This window comes from Penicilliopsis zonata (genome assembly GCF_001890105.1).
Source record: "Penicilliopsis zonata CBS 506.65 unplaced genomic scaffold ASPZOscaffold_7, whole genome shotgun sequence".
In the NCBI taxonomy this organism is placed as follows: domain Eukaryota; kingdom Fungi; phylum Ascomycota; class Eurotiomycetes; order Eurotiales; family Aspergillaceae; genus Penicilliopsis; species Penicilliopsis zonata.
In genome coordinates, this window is record NW_019208917.1 from 239,773 (window position 1) to 256,079 (window position 16,307).

Sequence of the window (16,307 nt, forward strand, 5' to 3'; positions counted from 1 at the left end):
TTAATAAGAGTATAATAATCTATTCTATCAGTAAATGACAATAGTTAATAGATACATGTCTAAGATGTGATCTGACGTCATGATGTGTTTCCCCTCATCTATATTGGAATATATATTGAATCAAGTATAAAATACCTTTCTTCTAAGTTGACTGATTTATTATAGCCTCAGAAATTGCAAGGCAAGAAAATTTAGGTAATATTTATACAATAAATCACACCCATTCTCTAATCCACCCACGCATCCACTCCGCCTGGATGGGCTGCAAACATGCCAGAGAAGGACTCACGCGCGCCGTATGGACTGTAGACAGCCGGACGGGATCTCTAGTCTGATTGTCTTCGAGCAGCTGTTGGTAGAATTCCAGCAGTTTAACTGCCGGATTCTGTCGAAGGGCATCTGCATCGACTGAGCCGGAACTGCTCTGTAACCTGGCGAGCCATTCCTGAAAGCTAATAGTGCCGATGGACGATCCGCCGGTTGAAGTCAATTCTTCGACGATGATAGAGATAAGGTCGGACCAAGGGATGGAACGAGGATTCACGCAGTTGAAAACGCGCAGGGTGCCCGTGCTGGATGTCAAGGAAAGAGAAGAGGAGAGTTCGACAAGGATAGATGCCAGCTCGTCGACGGGCACCCAGTCAACCACGTCCATCTGTCCTCCCCGTCTACCAAGCGAGTCCGGGAGGGCGTTCACGTAGCGAGAGCTGACAATCAAACTGGGCAGCCATTCAGCCCGAGACCATCCTCGCGGGTTCTGGGCGGTGCCGGCCACCTGGCCGATTCGCGACACACCTCCGCGCAGGGAGGGGAGCTTGGTCGATGCGTATTCCAGCAGTCGCTCGGCCACGTACTTGCTTTCGCCGTATCCCATGTGCGCTGGACAAGCGGGGTCCGGTATGACCGCTTCTGGAAGAAGACTCTCGCCATCAGACTCTGGTTTGACAAATGAGCTGACGGCACTGATGGATGAGAGGAATAGCAGTGATGGCGACATCTTTGCCTGTAAGGTGAAAGATATCAACCCTGTCACGCCCTGCAAACTGGGTTGGAAGAACGCCAGGGGTTGGTTGAAGTTTACTGGCCAGGCACAGTGGATGATCTGTGTTGTTCGGTCCAAAAGCGTACAAAATGTAGCCTTGTCCAGTCCAAGGGAGGGCTCTGTGAGATCGGCCGTCAGGAAAGTCACCCTGTTAGAAGGGAAGCTGTCGGGTAGATCACGCTCGCGGTTGCGAGATACCTGTAGCAACCCAGAATCCTGCGCACGGTTAAGACAGTAGACATGGGAGACGTCGGTTTTTTTCAAGAGCTGATCGAGAAGAAACGATCCCACAGTTCCAGTTGAGCCGGTCAGAACAACCACTTGCACGGTAGGGGGTGTCTTCGGATGTACCACATTGGTAGGCGTATTAGAGGCGAGCTGGTCAATCTGTTCTTCGTAATGTTGCAGCACCCGGGTAATAGCCTGCGTACGACTCTCGATATCCACCGGTCCAGATGCTTGCCGGTAGATATGTCTGGCGAGAAGGGTGACCGATGGGTTCCGATAGATGTCATTTGCAGTGATGGAGATTCCCAGCTTGGACCGAATGGTGGCACTAAGCTGCAGTGTTTGCAACGAGTCCATCCCCAGTGTGAAGAAATCCATGTCATCTTGAAACTGCAGCCAGCCAGTGGTATCGGCTACTAGTGAGTGCAGTGCACTTAAAACTTCTTCCAGGCTCGAGAATGACATTGCAGCTTGTTTTTCGACAGCTGTTTCAGAGTAGAGCGCGTCGATCTCCGCGGCATACAGCCGCAGAGTAGCTTCTCGCTGCACAGTTCCCTTTGCGGCGCGTACCATCGGTTTCTCCGCATCCACGATAAGAATCTTCGATTTGGAGACCCGGGCATGGGCTGGACATTGGAGATTTGCAGCCTCGACCGTAGGCCAGACTGACTCGATCACAGCTCTCGGAGAATCCGATGTTTCCAACGGCTCGACTAACAGACATGCCTCGACGCGCTGGTTACCGGCCACCAAGGCCGTCCGCACGGCCGGGTGCCTACTAACCTCATTTTCGAATGAGATGGGGTTAGTCTTCTCGCCGTTGAGGAAGACTACAATATCGTCGAGGCGGCCACGGTGCCTCCATAGGCCTGGGAGACTCGGATGGGGAGTGAAAAGGTCCCGCGTCTCGTATTCTTCCAGAGCGGGGAACATGGCAAACACGGGCTGCGCCTCGGGAGAGTCGGGAGACTTCAGAATCACGAACTCGTATAGATCATCCATGCAGTGTCGGAATTCCGAACAGGCAGCGGGATGAAAGTGGAGGTACCGCCAGGTCTCCGTGACAGGATGGTCTGGATTCCGGATTTGAGGAAATGCAGCGCACTCGCTGGATCCCAGACCGGAGAAGAGAGGGATTCTAGTCGATACGACTTCCCCGGCGGCGGGAGGTAGCGCACCGCCCGTGTAGAAGAGATGGGTCAGCTTTGTGCAGACCAGCTGCAACGCCTCGGGATCACGACTCAACTCCTCGACCATGAGTGGGAGGAGAAAGGCCCAGGAGAAGGACCCATATCTGACAGCCTCGAGGAAACCATCTGTGGACGGCGGGCGACTGGGAAGCGGCAAGACGGGGACGCTGTCTGCAAACAGCGGGAGCACGATACCCCATCCGACACCTGCAATCTAAGTTGCCTCCTTAGTATGTTATTTCGAGAATATAAACCAAAAAAATCTCTCACATGAAAGGCCGGCAGGACAGAGAAGAATTCTCCACTCAGAAACAGATCGTCGACGCGAGACATGCCCTCCGGCGCGGGCAGAGTGTTTGCCTTGTTGATCCGCCAGATGAACTCATTTGTATAGATCATAGGTTTTGGGATTCCTGTTCACCGTCAGCCCGAAGAAATGATACACAATAACCAGCGTTCAGTAGAGACCTACCCGTCGAGCCAGAGGTGTGGAGGACCAGCACCGGATCATCCCGAGCCTCCTGAAAAGACTTTGTATACGGATAGGGGGTAACAGACTCGACATTTATATTAAACAGCGTGTCTAGCGATGGCATTCGCACTGTCTGGAGGGTAACCTCTCGCAAAAGGGCCGAAACAAACGGCGGTTCTGGATCGACGGTCACCAAGACGCGGCACTCCAGACGAGCCAGCAAATGCTTCTGTGCGACGAGACTATTGCGCGGAGAGGGCAGAAATGCCTGTACTGTTAGCTCTTTAGCAAGTAAACAGGAGCAAAGGGGGGCTCACCTTGTATCCTGCCTTGATGGCCGCGAAAAACACAATGTGATAGCGCAGGTCGTTGGGCCCGAGAAACGCAAGAGTTTCGAACTGGCCGGCGGCGCACGTGCCGAGGGTGTCGACCAGCAGCCACGTGACGCGGTCGACGGCATGGCGCATCTGGCGGTACGAGACGGTGTGGAAGCCGTGGGCGTAGGAGGTAGGGGAGACGGGGTATTTGGCGTAGACACGGTCTGGGTCAGACTGGGCGCGGTGGTCGAGGATGGCAGGGAGGAGCTGTGACGCCATGGCGGAGGAGTTTACTATTTACCTGGGTAGGTAGTGATAGTGATAGTGATAGTGAGGGAATGACGAGCTCAAGGAGGGGCAGGCTTGTATTTATGGATGTTTATTTTAGGCTGTTTCTACCCAGTAGTTCTTTTATGCAATGCATTATTTATTCATCGTTCATTAGAGTGTGCCACTCCAGAGACATGGATCTCATCCCAGGTAAGGCATATTATGTATGGAGGTAATTGCTCATCTAGAGTTCGGGCAAGAGGGTATTATAATATTAGTATCTGAGTTCGTACGCTAAGACAATCTATAGGCTTCAGCTATAAGCCATCTAACGAAGCCAACATAACGGCGGTTTCAATCATTTCCGCACACCGGTCCAGACCAGCGGCAGTCTGCGGCAGCGTATGGCCGCCCTCGTGCACGAGCACATGTGTCTTTTCGGGTTGGTAGAGATCGACGACCATCCGCGAGGAGGCAGCAAACGGGTCCCTGGCGCCGATGACATGGACAGTGGGGATGGAGATCCGCGCCGAGCTTGCTCTGGGAGTATACCAGCGTGCCTTGGTTGAAGAGCTGGTCTGTTTGAGGAGAGCGAGATAGCTTTCGTGATCCTGTCCACTGACAACTTCGCCTAGCGGTTCTCCTGGTATCTTCTGGACGGTTTTCTCTGGGATTAGCGGTATCACGCTGTTGAAAAGGACAGCTACATGGAAGCGATTCTCATTATCTCTGCTGCTATTGTTCTCACTCAGTAAGAGGCTGGCGACCACCGCGGCACCCTCGGAGAACCCAACCACGCCGTCGTACGGCCCATCCTCGTCAATAATGACGGCTAGATCGACCAGTGCATCCTGAACCTCCACAGGCACGCCGTGTTCGTACCAGCAGAGGAATGGCGGCGGGTAGAGATCAGTGATCCCAGGGCCTGCCGGACAGAACCTTTGGGCATCGACAAAGTCGAGAGTGTGTTGGGCGGACAATCAACTGCGTAGGGCTCCTATTTATGCACGGAGACACGCTTAGTGAGGAATTCCTCGTACTGGGGGGAAGTCTTACCAAGCTGGGACTCGAAGATATCCGAGTTGGTCCCCCTGCCGTGTAAACAGAGAAATCTCATTGTGTAGGACACACACACAGAGAGAGAGAGAGGGCAGACGGTAAGACAGGGTGGAAAACACAAAAGCTGGATGTTTCTTACAGCCTGACCGATCGGCTCTTTCATTCCTTTATTCTCTCCTCCTGTTCCACGCTTCATCTCAAGTCCTTTTTTCCCTTTTTTTATTGCCTCCGAACCCCAGCTATTCACGGGTTGACAGTTCGCATCCTGTGGACCCGGATCGACACGTATGAGCCACTAGACTGAGGCATTAACATCCCATTCGCTTGGAAATCCTTCTATCTGCCGAAAGGATCCATCCTTTTCGTCGGAGAAGCCGAAAACGCCGAGCAAAGTTCCAGCAAAAGAGTGCCACGAACAGCGCTATCCACGGTGGCTGGCTGATACCAGCTGTCCTTCTGTCTTGAGCTGAAAAGATAGCAGGATTTGATAGGTACGGAGTTCATCCCCGACCAGTTCGAAGGGTAAGAGAGAGTAGAAGGAGCCAGAGGTTGAAAATAAAAAGAAGACAGAGAGAGGGGGGGAGGGAGAGGGGGAAAAGGGAAAAACCTGCGGGGTTATAAAATGCCTCCAGTCACTTCCTGGTTTCCACGCAATTAGACTATATTAAAAGTACTTTTAGAAACAGAAGCCAATAATATGAAGTTTCAATTATACTGGAAGACTCATTTCCTTTTTAATGCCTACTTAGCTTGATTTAAAAAACTATATAGGTAGTGTTTTATTAGAATAGACTGCTGGTAGTAGCCTTAAGTGAAGTATTAGTCTAACTGGAGTAAATAAACATAGATAAATTACTTTGAAATTATTTGTTATTTTCTTTTTCCATTCTGGATATATAAAAACAAAAGGAAATAAGCATGGAGGAATGAAAAAGAATGAATTATATAAAGAAGAGACAACCGCATGTCGCTGGCCACAGACTCTCCCCCCCTTCCCTTTTCAGACTTTGTCTCCCCAACCTCCCAACACTCCCCAACACTCCCTCACCTCTCTCTCTCTCTCTCTCTCTCTCTTCGAGACTCTGCCCTATCTTCCCTCACCACCGAAAATGAGTGCTTCCTATTCACATGGCGATATTGCAATCATCGGCATTGCCTGTCGTTTCCCTGGAGGAGCGTCAGACCCCGAGAAGTTCTGGGATCTTCTTTCCAACAAACGGTGTAGGAATCGCGAATACTGAGCTGCTTTCGAATCTGACTGACGGACCTTTTGCTGCAGCGGCCTTTACAACCGTCCCTAAAGACCAATATAATGGTGACGCTTTCTATCACCCGGCGAGAGAGAAACTCAACACTCTCAGTGCGCGAGGCGGGCACTTTCTGAACGAGAATATCACCACTTTTGATGCCCCTTTCTTTCACATCACCGCCCAGGAAGTCACAGCAATGGATCCAACAGCACGTATGCTGCTCGAGGTCACGTACGAGGCGCTGGAGAACGCAGGTCTGCCCGTCGAAAATGTGGTGGGGAGCGATACTAGCTGCCAAGTCGGCTGCTTCACACGCGACTGGCACGAGATGTTGATGTGTGACGCTGAGACCGCGCCCCTCTACGCTGGCACAGGCACGGGGTTTTCGCTGCTCTCCAACCGCAACGCCTTGCGTGACAGGGATTTTATACATTCCGTCATCCGTCGCACAGGAATTGATTAGGATGGTCACACCACGGGGATTACAGTACCTTCTCGTGAAGCGCAGCCCACCCTGATCCGCTCTGCCTATTGTTCTGTAGGCTTAGACGTCTCACATACTGCATACTTTGAGGCACATGTGAGTAGCCTCCCCTCCTCCTCTTATTTCAACTAGCTTGAACTCCCAAACGGGCTCGGCTGGCGTTTGTCTTCACTGGCCATGGCGCTCAGAGCGCGCACATCTGTCTTGAGCTCATGTAATACCCCGGCTTCTGCCAGAGTATCAAGTCGGCAGATCAGCACCTGCAGACAAAGCAGCCATGCAACAGGTTCTGGATCGATGCACCAGCGAAATGCCTCCTATCCGCGGTGTGATCCAGGGCGCTGCTGTCCTCCTCGAAGGCCCAATCTACGATAATGTGACGCACGATCAATGGCGAGCGGCCACCCAACCCAAAATGTACGGTTCCTGGATCCTGCATAAGCTCCTACTATCGCACGAGCTGCAATTCTTTATCATGCTCAGCTCCATTTCTGGGGTCGTTGGCGACCGCAGTCAGGCCAACTATGCGGCAGGAAACACCTACCAGGACGCTCTGGCACAATATCGCCGGCGCTTACGTCTGCCTGCTGTCAGCGTCGATCTCGGTTTGATGCTGGGGATTGGTTTGATTGCCGAACGAGGTGGTGCGACGAACCTGAAGAAATGGGAGGCAGTGGGTATCCACGAGGCCGAGTTCCATCGCCTACTCACGGCCGCTATGACAGGCAGCTGGAGCTCGTCTCCCTTACCCACGCAAATGATCTCTGGCCTGCCCACAGGAGGTATCCTGGCATCTCAGGACCTGATCCGGCCATTCTACTTTGACGATCCCCGGTTCTTGATATCCGCAAGAAGGACCTGCCAACGGCGAGCGAGGATCAAGACCAGACGGGAGCTAGGAATGACGAAGCAACCCTTGCGTCGCAGCTGGGTATCGTGCAGTCTATGCGCGAGGCCACCGATGTTATCGTCGGGGCACTCCGGCAACGACTCGCTCGGGAGCTCCAGACCGCGACGGAGAACATTGACGCCAGTCTGCCGCTGCACAGCTACGGTGTTGATTCTCTTCTCGCGGTCGAGATCCGCACCTGGATCCTGGTCCATCTACAGGCGGAGCTTAGCCTATTCAATGTGCTAGGTAGAGGGAGTCTATATGGGCTCGCCGGTCGGATTGCAGCCGTTTCGAAGGCTGTTCCTGGTAGTCTGCAGTGATTCTGATCTTAACTATAGTCGATAAGTGTCAGCCTCATCAATCAACTATGACCTTCCCTATATAGAATTCAATCATGACACTACTGATATAGCTTGACGCTGTGAGAGACCCTGTAAGTCCAGATTAATCCATCACTTGGTGTCTACTGATCTTCACTGATGTATTCACCAACCGGTTTATCCTGGATCTCTCTCTTTCACAAGCTCAGACACCGGTACATCTATATCTAGTAAGTTATTCTTTCGATCGAATCATACCACCACACTATCTATCATCATCTCTCCCCTTCAGGCATATTACGACTGTTGTTCGACATGGAGACCACGCTTGAATGAAGGGCTCTCCATCAGCTTGGACCAGTCATGCATGGCCACCGCCGTTTGGGCACTCAGACGAACCTCGGCGCCTGTCCGTTCAATCATCTCAGCCTCGTACCGACTGATAGCGGCGTGACGGGCATCCATGAAGGAGGGGTCACGACGATGAGGCCAAAAGTTCTGAATAGCCTGGCAGAGAGTAAAGGCATCCTGAATGGCATGGTTGAGTCCCTGTCCGCGCTGGGGGGTCATGGGATGGGCAGCATCACCCGCTAGAGTTACGCGGCCCTGATGATTATCCCAGCGATGCTCGGGGAGGCTAGGATCCCAGTGATGCATCTTGGCGTAGGTGACCTGCTGGCAGTCATCGGGCATCCAGGCGAACACGCTACACCAGGGGTCGACGAACTCACTGCCCAGGGTCTTGATGTGGGCGACGTGTTCTTGCAGAGTGCGACGCGGATTAATTTCATCGCGCCCTTCTTTCCATGAGATGTAGTGGAAGAAAGTCCAGTTCTCTGGGTGTTCTTTATCGTCGCCGTCCAGCAGACTGAGCCAGGCGCAGTAGCCCTTTGGATGCGGGGCAGCCTGGTAGAGCGGATGGTGCGGCGGACTGCGCAGAAAGAGAGCGTGCTCGCGAGTATGTCGTGTCAGACACATCGTCGCGGCATAGTCGATGGGAGTCGTCGTTGCAGCCACGCCGTCTAGCAGTAATAATGAACGGAGAGTCGAATGCGGGCCGTCGGTTGCCATGAGCGCCAGCCCAGTATCGCTCCCTCCTTCCGCAAACCGACAGGTCACCGTCTGTCCGTCGGAGGAGTATTCGATTCCTTCCACCGTTCTTCCCCAGTGGATCTCGACTCCGTCCTCCATGTCCGTGAGAAGGAGTCGACGGAGTTTGTCCCGGCGCAGGCGGTAGAACTTGGACGAGTCTATTTCCTTGATGAGTTCGCCCGTCTGGCCGTTGAGGAAGCGCACACGGTCTGTTTCCTTTGTAGGAACGTGCGGGTCGACCTGGGCTTCTTGAATGCGGGCCAGGATGTATTCCGGCACGAGCTGGGAAAGAGGCTCCATGCCCCAATGTAATCCCATGCTCCAGTTCCGCGGGAGTGCGGGGGTAGGGTTCTTCTCATATACGACGAAGGGAATCCCTGCCTACATTGCTGTTAAGCCGTGGGTTGTGAATTGAATGAATAAGCAAGAGTACCTTTTTCAATCCCTGTGCCAGGGCGAGACCCGTACATCCTAAAGGTCAGCTGGGAAGAAAGATATTGAACTGGGTTCTTACCTGCACCGATAATAAGGATTTTTTCTGAGTTTTCCATGCTTATAGTAGTAGTAGTAGTAGTAGTAGTAGTAGTGAGGAATGTCAATAACGTGATAGTGTAAGACGTTGTTTGAGTTATTTTTGCCATCCATCTCTTATATTCAAGATCGGCGGGCGGCCCCGTGGGGTTCCCGTCGGATCTTATCTGTCCCCACATACCTATGCATGATCTATGCCAGATGCAGGGGAGCCTTGTGGATTGGGCAGCAATGCAGGAGTGATAAAGAGGTACCTAGGTATTATAAAGGATTAGATTTGTTAATAAGTGGGTAGTTTATTGTAGACATCCTTTTATAAATCAGTGACCATCTAGTTGCTAGTGAATGGATTAGGCATCCACTAGACAAGAAATATAAATACCCGCCCAAGTGTCTTCCTCTGCAGTCCTTATAAATATATCTCCATTGTCTATAGCCTTATAAATGTTGAACCTCAATTATTCTTGAAGATATGCTTCAGCCTTTATTTTGTTGCGACGGGGATTATTTGAAGATAATCGACAATCCATCAAGCCGATAGATCCTCTACGAATATCCCTACTCTGATTGTGCTCGATTAGCATATACACTACACTATAAAGATTCTTCAACCGACTTGCGGCATCAGAACGATGGACATCTTCGCACCGTCAGCGCCACAGATCAGGAGTCAGAAGAGAGGGTGTCTCCTAGCCCTACATGACTGCACACTCGGTCTTAGTTTCCTATTACTCGATGAACATCATAAACTCAGAGCTCTGGTAAACAGATGATTCAAGACCTAGAGTGAGAAGGAAGAATTATGTTACCTTTTGTAGAAAGGCTAGAGTATATAGTATTCAGTAATTGATCATGATACCAAAGTGAGAATAATGTACATGGAAAGATGAGTGATGGAGATGAGGGAGGTATCATGATAAGAATGTTTACTGATCAGAGCTGCATCCTCAAGGGCTAGACTGTACCAGCATGCCCGGCATCAGAGCCCCCAAGGGAGGACAGAACTGAAAGTTGATGCAGTCGCCTGAAATGAGGGCACAGCGGCCTTGGACAAAGGAGGAGCCCGGGGGACATTCGGGCTCGAGCATGGCCTCACAGACGCCCGAGTGCTTGTTGAACTGGGTGTTGGGCTGGCAGACGGGGCCCTTGTCGGCGAAACACTTGTGGTCACGAAGGCTGAAGCCCTGGGGACAGTCCGGGGGCAGGTCGAGGACACAAGCGGAGATGCCGTCAAAGTGTTGGCCCGGGGGGCAGACGGGACTGTCGCCGACGCACTTTTGCCGGTCGCGATCCCAGTGGGTGTGTGGGACGGGACATTCGGGCTGCTTGTCGGACTCGCACTGGCCGTTCTGACGACGCGTGTAGCCCTCTTGGCAGTCGGCGAGGGTGTCGCTGACACATTTGTTGTCGTCTTTGGTCCAGTGGTAACCGGGGGGGCAGTCTGGATCCTTGCGATCGACGCACACCTGGTCCTTGCGGTCGTAGACGGTGTCGCCGTGACATCTAGGGGTGCCGACCAGACAGCCGTCGGTGGTGACGGTCTGGCCATCGGGACACTCGGGCTTGACGCTTGTCATGCAGCTGCCTTTGCCGTCCGGCATGGAACCCTCTCGACACACGGGCTTGTGGGTGGAGACGCAGTGGTTGTTGACCAGGAAGGTGTCGGACGGGCATCCTGGGGCCACGGACGCAACGCAGACGTGACCCTTTCTGTACGAGCCGTCGACACAGTCGGGCGAGTCGGTGGTCGAGATGCAGAGGTTGTCCTTGAGGGCGAAGTCCTTGGGGCAGGTTGGCCCCAGGGTCTTGTGCACGCACACGTTGCCCTGCAGCACGGTGCGCTTGTCCTCGCACTCGGGCTTGATATTCCGGACGCACAGCCTGCGCTCGCGATCATACTGGTGGTCGTGACCGCAGCGAGGCCGTTCGGAGTGGATGCAGATGCCGTCGCCGACGCTGAAGCCCGGGCGACACTTGGGGCCGGACAGGCTGACACAGTAGAGACCGTCGCTCTTGGAACCGGGCGGACAATGCTGGGTTATGGGATTCACGGCACAGCCCTCGGGGACGGGCACCTCGCCCCTCGAAGCAGCCGTCGGGGCCGGGCTTGCGCACGCAGGTGTTGCCGTTCCACGTCATCTGCGCGGGACAGCAGCGGCCAGAGCCCAGGTCTTGGTTATAGGAGAAAGCCAAGCCTGCGGGGCAGGCAGGTTGATCCTCGTGGGTGCAATTGTTTGTCGTCGGGTCTAAGCGATAACCCTCCTCGCAGCTGAGGCCGACGGGAGAGATGCACAGGCCTTGGACCGCCGAGTAGACACTGTCCTTGGGGCAGACCGGGGGCATATCGGAGATGCAGTCGCCCTGGTCCATCTTGCTGCCTGGGGGGCAGAAGGGGGCAGTCAATGAGGTGCACAGGTGGTTCAAGTCGTTGAACTTGGTCTCGGGCGGGCACCGGGGCGGCTCCAAGCTGGCACAGTGTCCATCATTGAGCATCATGCCCCCCGGACAGACGGGGGGTTTCTTGTCAATACACATGCCTTGGTAGTAGGTGTGCGGCTCCGGGCAGCGCGGCAGCTCGGCCGAGATACAGGTGTTTTCCTTGGGCTCGTAGCCGGGGGGACAGAAGGCCGCGCCCACGACGCAGGCGGAGCCATCCCACTGGGCGGGCTCGGGACACTTGGGAAGGTCGTTGGAGAGACAGTACTCGCCCTGCAGCGAGCTTCCAGGGGGACACAGCAGGTCAAAGGTGGCCACGCACTTGCCGTCGCGCAAGTCGTAGTCGGTCGGGCAGCTGGGGATGCCCAGCACACACGCGTGGCCGTCGAACATGGTGCCCACGGGACAGCATTTGGACTGACCAGAGATGGGATCGGTAGAAGGGAAAGATGTTGTCCAGTGTAGCCTTGACGGCGTCTCCGAGGGGGAGTTGAAGCTGGGCGGCTGCCTGGGAGCTGGCAAAGGTCCAGGCGACTAACAACCACGAAGCAATTTTAGTCATGGTGTGTCCTATAATGAAAGAGGAACGAGTGAAATAACGAGTGATGGAAAGGAGATGGAAAAGAATGTTGTGATGAGGAGAGAAGTTGAACGACGACTTACTGGTATTTATACCACGACCACCAGCATCATCGCCAGATATTCCCTTCTTTTTCGCAAAGCACACTCTTCAGCAGCTTGTCTGATTGTGACGAGACGGAAACCGGCGTCTTCGTCACTGTCGTCGTCGCCTCTGTTGTCTCTCTCTGCGCGACTGCGATCGGGGGCTCTCGTATTCCCCTGGGCTGTGGCGAGCTGTGAAGCAGGAAAACAGTCACGACAGCCGAGGAAGCGTGAAAAGGCCTGGAGATGTGATGCAGGCGAATGCACGTCCTGCAGCTGCTGCGTAAGCGTTTCGTCCTGCAGGAGAGAGTCGAATGAGAGGGAGAGTCGAGTGAGAGAGAGAGTCGAGTGAGAGAGAAGGAGGGAGTGACGGTGAACAAGCAGTGCTGCCTCAGGCATGCAGCCTCAGGCATGCAGCCTCAGGCATGCTGCCTCAGGCACATCCGAGATCGGCAAATATTGCTGAATAGAATCACAGTTACTGTCACATTAGATATCACTCATATACTAGATTAGTATTTAGTTCATTGTCTATAGTCTACTACTGATAGCCAGAAGATATGGCTCTATCTTTTGTAGAAGAGTGTATACTCTATCTATATCATAAGAATGTTTCAGTACAGTCCAGCTCTAATTACTGCCTATTTCTATAATCAGCCAGAAACCTCTGGATCTCCTGCGCCTCGGGATCATCTTCCAATCGGATTCTCCTGCAGGGGGGCGCTCGATCAGGGGCATACACAGGCCTGTTTCGTTCATATTTGGCCCGGAAGATATGCAGGTCAAAGGTATCATCACGGTAAATACGCAGGGCCTGTCGCTCTGCCGTCATGGGGAATGGAGAGGGGGAATTGTCACCAAGACAAAAGCTGATGAATTGCTCCATCTGGACCTCTGAGAGCCTAAAAACCCGGAATCCAGCGCTGGGGTGGAAATAGACGTCTCCAATCTGACAATTAGCCACTTGTATATTATATAGTATACTATAGTATGGTATAATACCTCTTGAGACTTCCAGTCAAACAACACAACACCACCCAGCACCCGATATTCTGCCCAGTATCCAACCATATCAGCAACTCCCATAGGATACTGCTTATGGAGAGTATAATCCACATGGAAGAGATACGTGGGATCCTCAGGTAGCGACATGGGGGGCATTTCCTGCGAGTCTGAAAATCCGGGGATCCCCGGGATGGGAAACAAATCAAAAGACTGCGGCTGGGGGCGTTTATAAGGGGGATTATTTGTGTATGTAAACAGCAGGGATGCAGCTGTATGTAGAGACACAGCAATCATTCCAATCAGATAGAGGTGGAACTCTCGTGTCCCTTTGACTGTCTTTTGATATCCTTGAACCATCTAAATACTATTAACCAAGGAGAAAAAGAAGGAATATAAAGGCATAAACATACATCACTGGCAATCTCAAGGCTTTCCACTTGGAACTGGGATCTCCATTTCACAACCTCTTCCAGAGCGCTGTCACTTGGCGCTTGACGCCCTGAAATATTCGGATCGTAGCCAAATAGCCACCTGGTATCAGTCTGCTCGATGGGGATTCCATCCACAATCTGTGCAAATGTGATTTCTGCCAGCTTGGTGGAGAGAATCCGGTCAAGAGATACTCTAAGAGGGGTGAGATGGTCTGTGTCTAAGCTGATGGCCACTTGACTCGTCATGTCGAAAGTTCGGCCTTCAAGAAAAAGGATTTTACCAAGTGAGAGTGGTATAGGTGAGAGGAAGATGATTATATAGTCTTTAGATAGTTGACATGATTAAACAGAGAGGGTAGGAAAGCACTGGCATGAACTTGGGATGTTAGTGTTTCATGGAGGTGGGGGGCTGTTTTCAGTGTTTTGATTGGTGTATTTACCGCTGGCCTAGTGATATATACTACACCTTTGGGCAATGCGCAAAGAAGGAAGAAATGTAAAGACTTCCTTAAGGTGGGAGAAGAGAAGGGAGGATTCTTCCTCACCCTATAATATCTATAATGGTAATATTTGAGGCTTTCAAAATGTATGTAAAACACCCCCCCTACCCTGGGTGGTATACTAGAGTAAACCTGAGCGGTGCATGGGTTTTCCTCCACTATTTAAGTTACTATTATTAGGTTTAACCTATAATAGTTTTCTATAAAATAAACCAATGACTGTTATATGTTCTATTTAATGAGGGCTTTATACTTAAAAGGCTTCTTTTAAGCCATATAAATTAAATCAACTTCCTTGGCTAGTGATTAGTTAAACTCACAAAGCACAGAGTATTATGTATGATATAAAATAATATATAGGAGGATGATAGCTTGTAACTAAACCCTAGAACTACTTTCTAGCATGTCCTCTAACTTATAAATACTACATATCACTTAAATAGCCGCTTTCTTTAAATATTTATAGTGATGGTGGCCCTAATGTTTCATAACCTCACCCTCGGCGGCAAGGTAATGGGGTAGTGGTAGTGTACATGCTCTAAGCTATAAAGTGCATCACAGCACACAGAAGCAGAACCATGAGCCAGTATCTCTTTTCAAGTCATCTAAAAGACTTTATCATTTCCATCCTTCCATTTACCCAATTCAATTCTCATTATGGCTGAGGTATTCAATTTTACAGTCTTCACTCGGTTCCCTGGGTACAGGATGGATATGCATCAACCAGAATCTAGGGAGTATACCTATCTTGCACATGCTTCAAGACTTACCGTCGATCTCCTCAATACCGCAAATGGCCGCCAGGCCCTCTTGGCTCTTGCGATGGAATTTGATGCCGAGCACTATCAAACCGCATTATTTAGAGGCGACCGGCGTCAGGCGCAATATTACGTTGATCTGTTCCTTTCCAAAATCTCCCAGACATTTCCTGCTGTGCTGATTGATCAGACTGTGACCCATCCTGACAATCTGGGACATCACCAAAGGGGCGAATGGAGTGGTTCCTACGAGGAATTCGACCCTCGCATGCAGATGATCTCTCTCAATGCCTCGGTAAGTAATTCCAAGTGACGATGGTCAAACCAAGGTGACTGACACGAAGACAGAAAGTTTACGACATGATCAGGGCTGGCCAGACTGAAGAAATGGCCCCCATCTTTTGGAGATTCCAGTTTCTTTTCGCCACTACATTGGCCCACGAGGTTGGAGGGCATCTGCTGGTTACATTTCTTAGCCATGGAAAAGCATTGACCCCGAGGAGAATTGGGGCCCCGGGATATTTCGACCTTGAAGGTCGATTGGGAGAAGCAGGCCGCAAGTTCGAGATATGGCTATTTGGAGGAACCTTGGAATATTACCAAGCCCAAAATCAGAATATGCATGATGTGAAAAGACCCCTGCCCTCATCATTGAACTGTTCATTGACTCACCATTCTCTAGACTGGGATTCCGCACCTTGTCGATTTGCGAGGGAGGAAATTCAGAATACATGATGGTGTGTTTCGAAACTTCTTTGAAAGACGTATGACTACATCCCTTTTTTTCTTTCAGGAAGAAATGTCCAATGTGTAACACGTACAGGATTCGAGTTGCCGATGAGGATAGCAGGGGAAACAACCATTGCCACAAGGAGCATGGGCCATGGTATTCCATGTCCACAATATGATCCTTCTGTGCGATCCATGACCGCCGGGCAAGCTTTGGATAGAAGGATGCAGCATCTTCTCACTGGATTCAATGTTAGGCTGAGAGACATTTATATGCTACCCAGAAATCCTGGGATACTCCTTGAAGGATATTGATTGAAGTTGGGGGTAGAAGAAGGTACTACATATTCAATTACATTACATAGCTTTGATTGTGTTATAACTAGAGCGACTTTTACTATCCAGCAAAAAGCAGGAAGGTTAGGGTTAGACATCTTTTAGTTATAATGAGAGGACCACTATTATTATGTACTTTTTATTAATAAATCATATAATATTAACATATAGATGATCTTCTGAAAGCATATAATATTGTATATAAAGGGGTGTGATAATCTGTCTCTAGCTAGAAACTGAAATTATTAAGGAAAGGCAGACCTAGATAAGGTAGAGCAATAGTAGAACACTAAAAGGATTAG

At 51.2% G+C, this 16,307-nt stretch overlaps 8 protein-coding genes across 8 annotated transcripts; 4 read left to right on the forward strand and 4 right to left on the reverse strand.

The window, feature by feature from the left end:
• Positions 1–214: 214 nt before the first annotated feature.
• Positions 215–3,528, reverse strand: ASPZODRAFT_16181 (hypothetical protein; the record flags this gene model as incomplete). Its single annotated transcript, XM_022726541.1, has 4 exons — positions 215–2,674; positions 2,731–2,873; positions 2,933–3,200; positions 3,250–3,528. The coding sequence occupies 4 exons, from the start codon at positions 3,526–3,528 to the stop codon at positions 215–217; spliced, it is 3,150 nt and encodes a 1,049-aa protein (XP_022580924.1).
• A 308-nt stretch (positions 3,529–3,836) lies between these two features.
• On the reverse strand, positions 3,837–4,636 carry ASPZODRAFT_16182 (hypothetical protein; the record flags this gene model as incomplete). The annotated part of the gene is made up of 2 exons (XM_022726542.1): positions 3,837–4,444; positions 4,576–4,636. The coding sequence occupies 2 exons, from the start codon at positions 4,634–4,636 to the stop codon at positions 3,837–3,839; spliced, it is 669 nt and encodes a 222-aa protein (XP_022580925.1).
• Positions 4,637–5,687: 1,051 nt separating this feature from the next.
• On the forward strand, positions 5,688–6,291 carry ASPZODRAFT_16183 (hypothetical protein; the record flags this gene model as incomplete). Its single annotated transcript, XM_022726543.1, has 2 exons — positions 5,688–5,799; positions 5,858–6,291. The coding sequence occupies 2 exons, from the start codon at positions 5,688–5,690 to the stop codon at positions 6,289–6,291; spliced, it is 546 nt and encodes a 181-aa protein (XP_022580926.1).
• Positions 6,292–6,444, forward strand: ASPZODRAFT_66732 (hypothetical protein; the record flags this gene model as incomplete). The annotated part of the gene is made up of 1 exon (XM_022729394.1): positions 6,292–6,444. A coding segment is annotated over one exon (153 nt), but the record flags the coding sequence as incomplete, so codon positions are not given.
• A 178-nt stretch (positions 6,445–6,622) lies between these two features.
• ASPZODRAFT_142236 (hypothetical protein) lies at positions 6,623–7,524 on the forward strand (the record flags this gene model as incomplete). The annotated part of the gene is made up of 2 exons (XM_022724830.1): positions 6,623–7,146; positions 7,185–7,524. 2 exons carry the CDS (start codon positions 6,623–6,625, stop codon positions 7,522–7,524), a joined length of 864 nt encoding a protein of 287 aa, XP_022580928.1.
• Positions 7,525–7,529: 5 nt separating this feature from the next.
• Positions 7,530–9,119, reverse strand: ASPZODRAFT_132520 (hypothetical protein). The gene has a single exon (XM_022723041.1). It carries the CDS (start codon positions 8,932–8,934, stop codon positions 7,822–7,824), a length of 1,113 nt encoding a protein of 370 aa, XP_022580929.1. The 5' UTR covers positions 8,935–9,119; the 3' UTR covers positions 7,530–7,821.
• Positions 9,120–10,094: 975 nt separating this feature from the next.
• On the reverse strand, positions 10,095–13,928 carry ASPZODRAFT_16186 (hypothetical protein; the record flags this gene model as incomplete). The annotated part of the gene is made up of 6 exons (XM_022726544.1): positions 10,095–11,136; positions 11,204–12,117; positions 12,259–12,543; positions 12,989–13,195; positions 13,249–13,608; positions 13,662–13,928. 6 exons carry the CDS (start codon positions 13,926–13,928, stop codon positions 10,095–10,097), a joined length of 3,075 nt encoding a protein of 1,024 aa, XP_022580930.1.
• Positions 13,929–14,790: 862 nt separating this feature from the next.
• Positions 14,791–16,035, forward strand: ASPZODRAFT_166693 (hypothetical protein). The gene is made up of 4 exons (XM_022726772.1): positions 14,791–15,235; positions 15,289–15,567; positions 15,623–15,677; positions 15,764–16,035. The coding sequence occupies exons 1-4, from the start codon at positions 14,840–14,842 to the stop codon at positions 15,982–15,984; spliced, it is 951 nt and encodes a 316-aa protein (XP_022580931.1). The 5' UTR covers positions 14,791–14,839; the 3' UTR covers positions 15,985–16,035.
• The last annotated feature ends 272 nt before the right edge of the window (positions 16,036–16,307 follow it).

Excerpts from the sequence above, each read along its gene's own strand:
- ASPZODRAFT_132520 (XM_022723041.1), bottom strand. The coding sequence starts at position 8,934 with ATGGGATTACATTGGGGCATGGAGCCTCTTTCCCAGCTCGTGCCGGAA.
- ASPZODRAFT_166693 (XM_022726772.1), top strand. The coding sequence starts at position 14,840 with ATGGCTGAGGTATTCAATTTTACAGTCTTCACTCGGTTCCCTGGGTAC. Across the intron at positions 15,568-15,622 it reads AAAATCAGAATATGCATGAT|ACTGGGATTCCGCACCTTGT; the intron begins GTGAAAAGACCC and ends ACCATTCTCTAG. Across the intron at positions 15,678-15,763 it reads GAAATTCAGAATACATGATG|GATTCGAGTTGCCGATGAGG; the intron begins GTGTGTTTCGAA and ends TAACACGTACAG.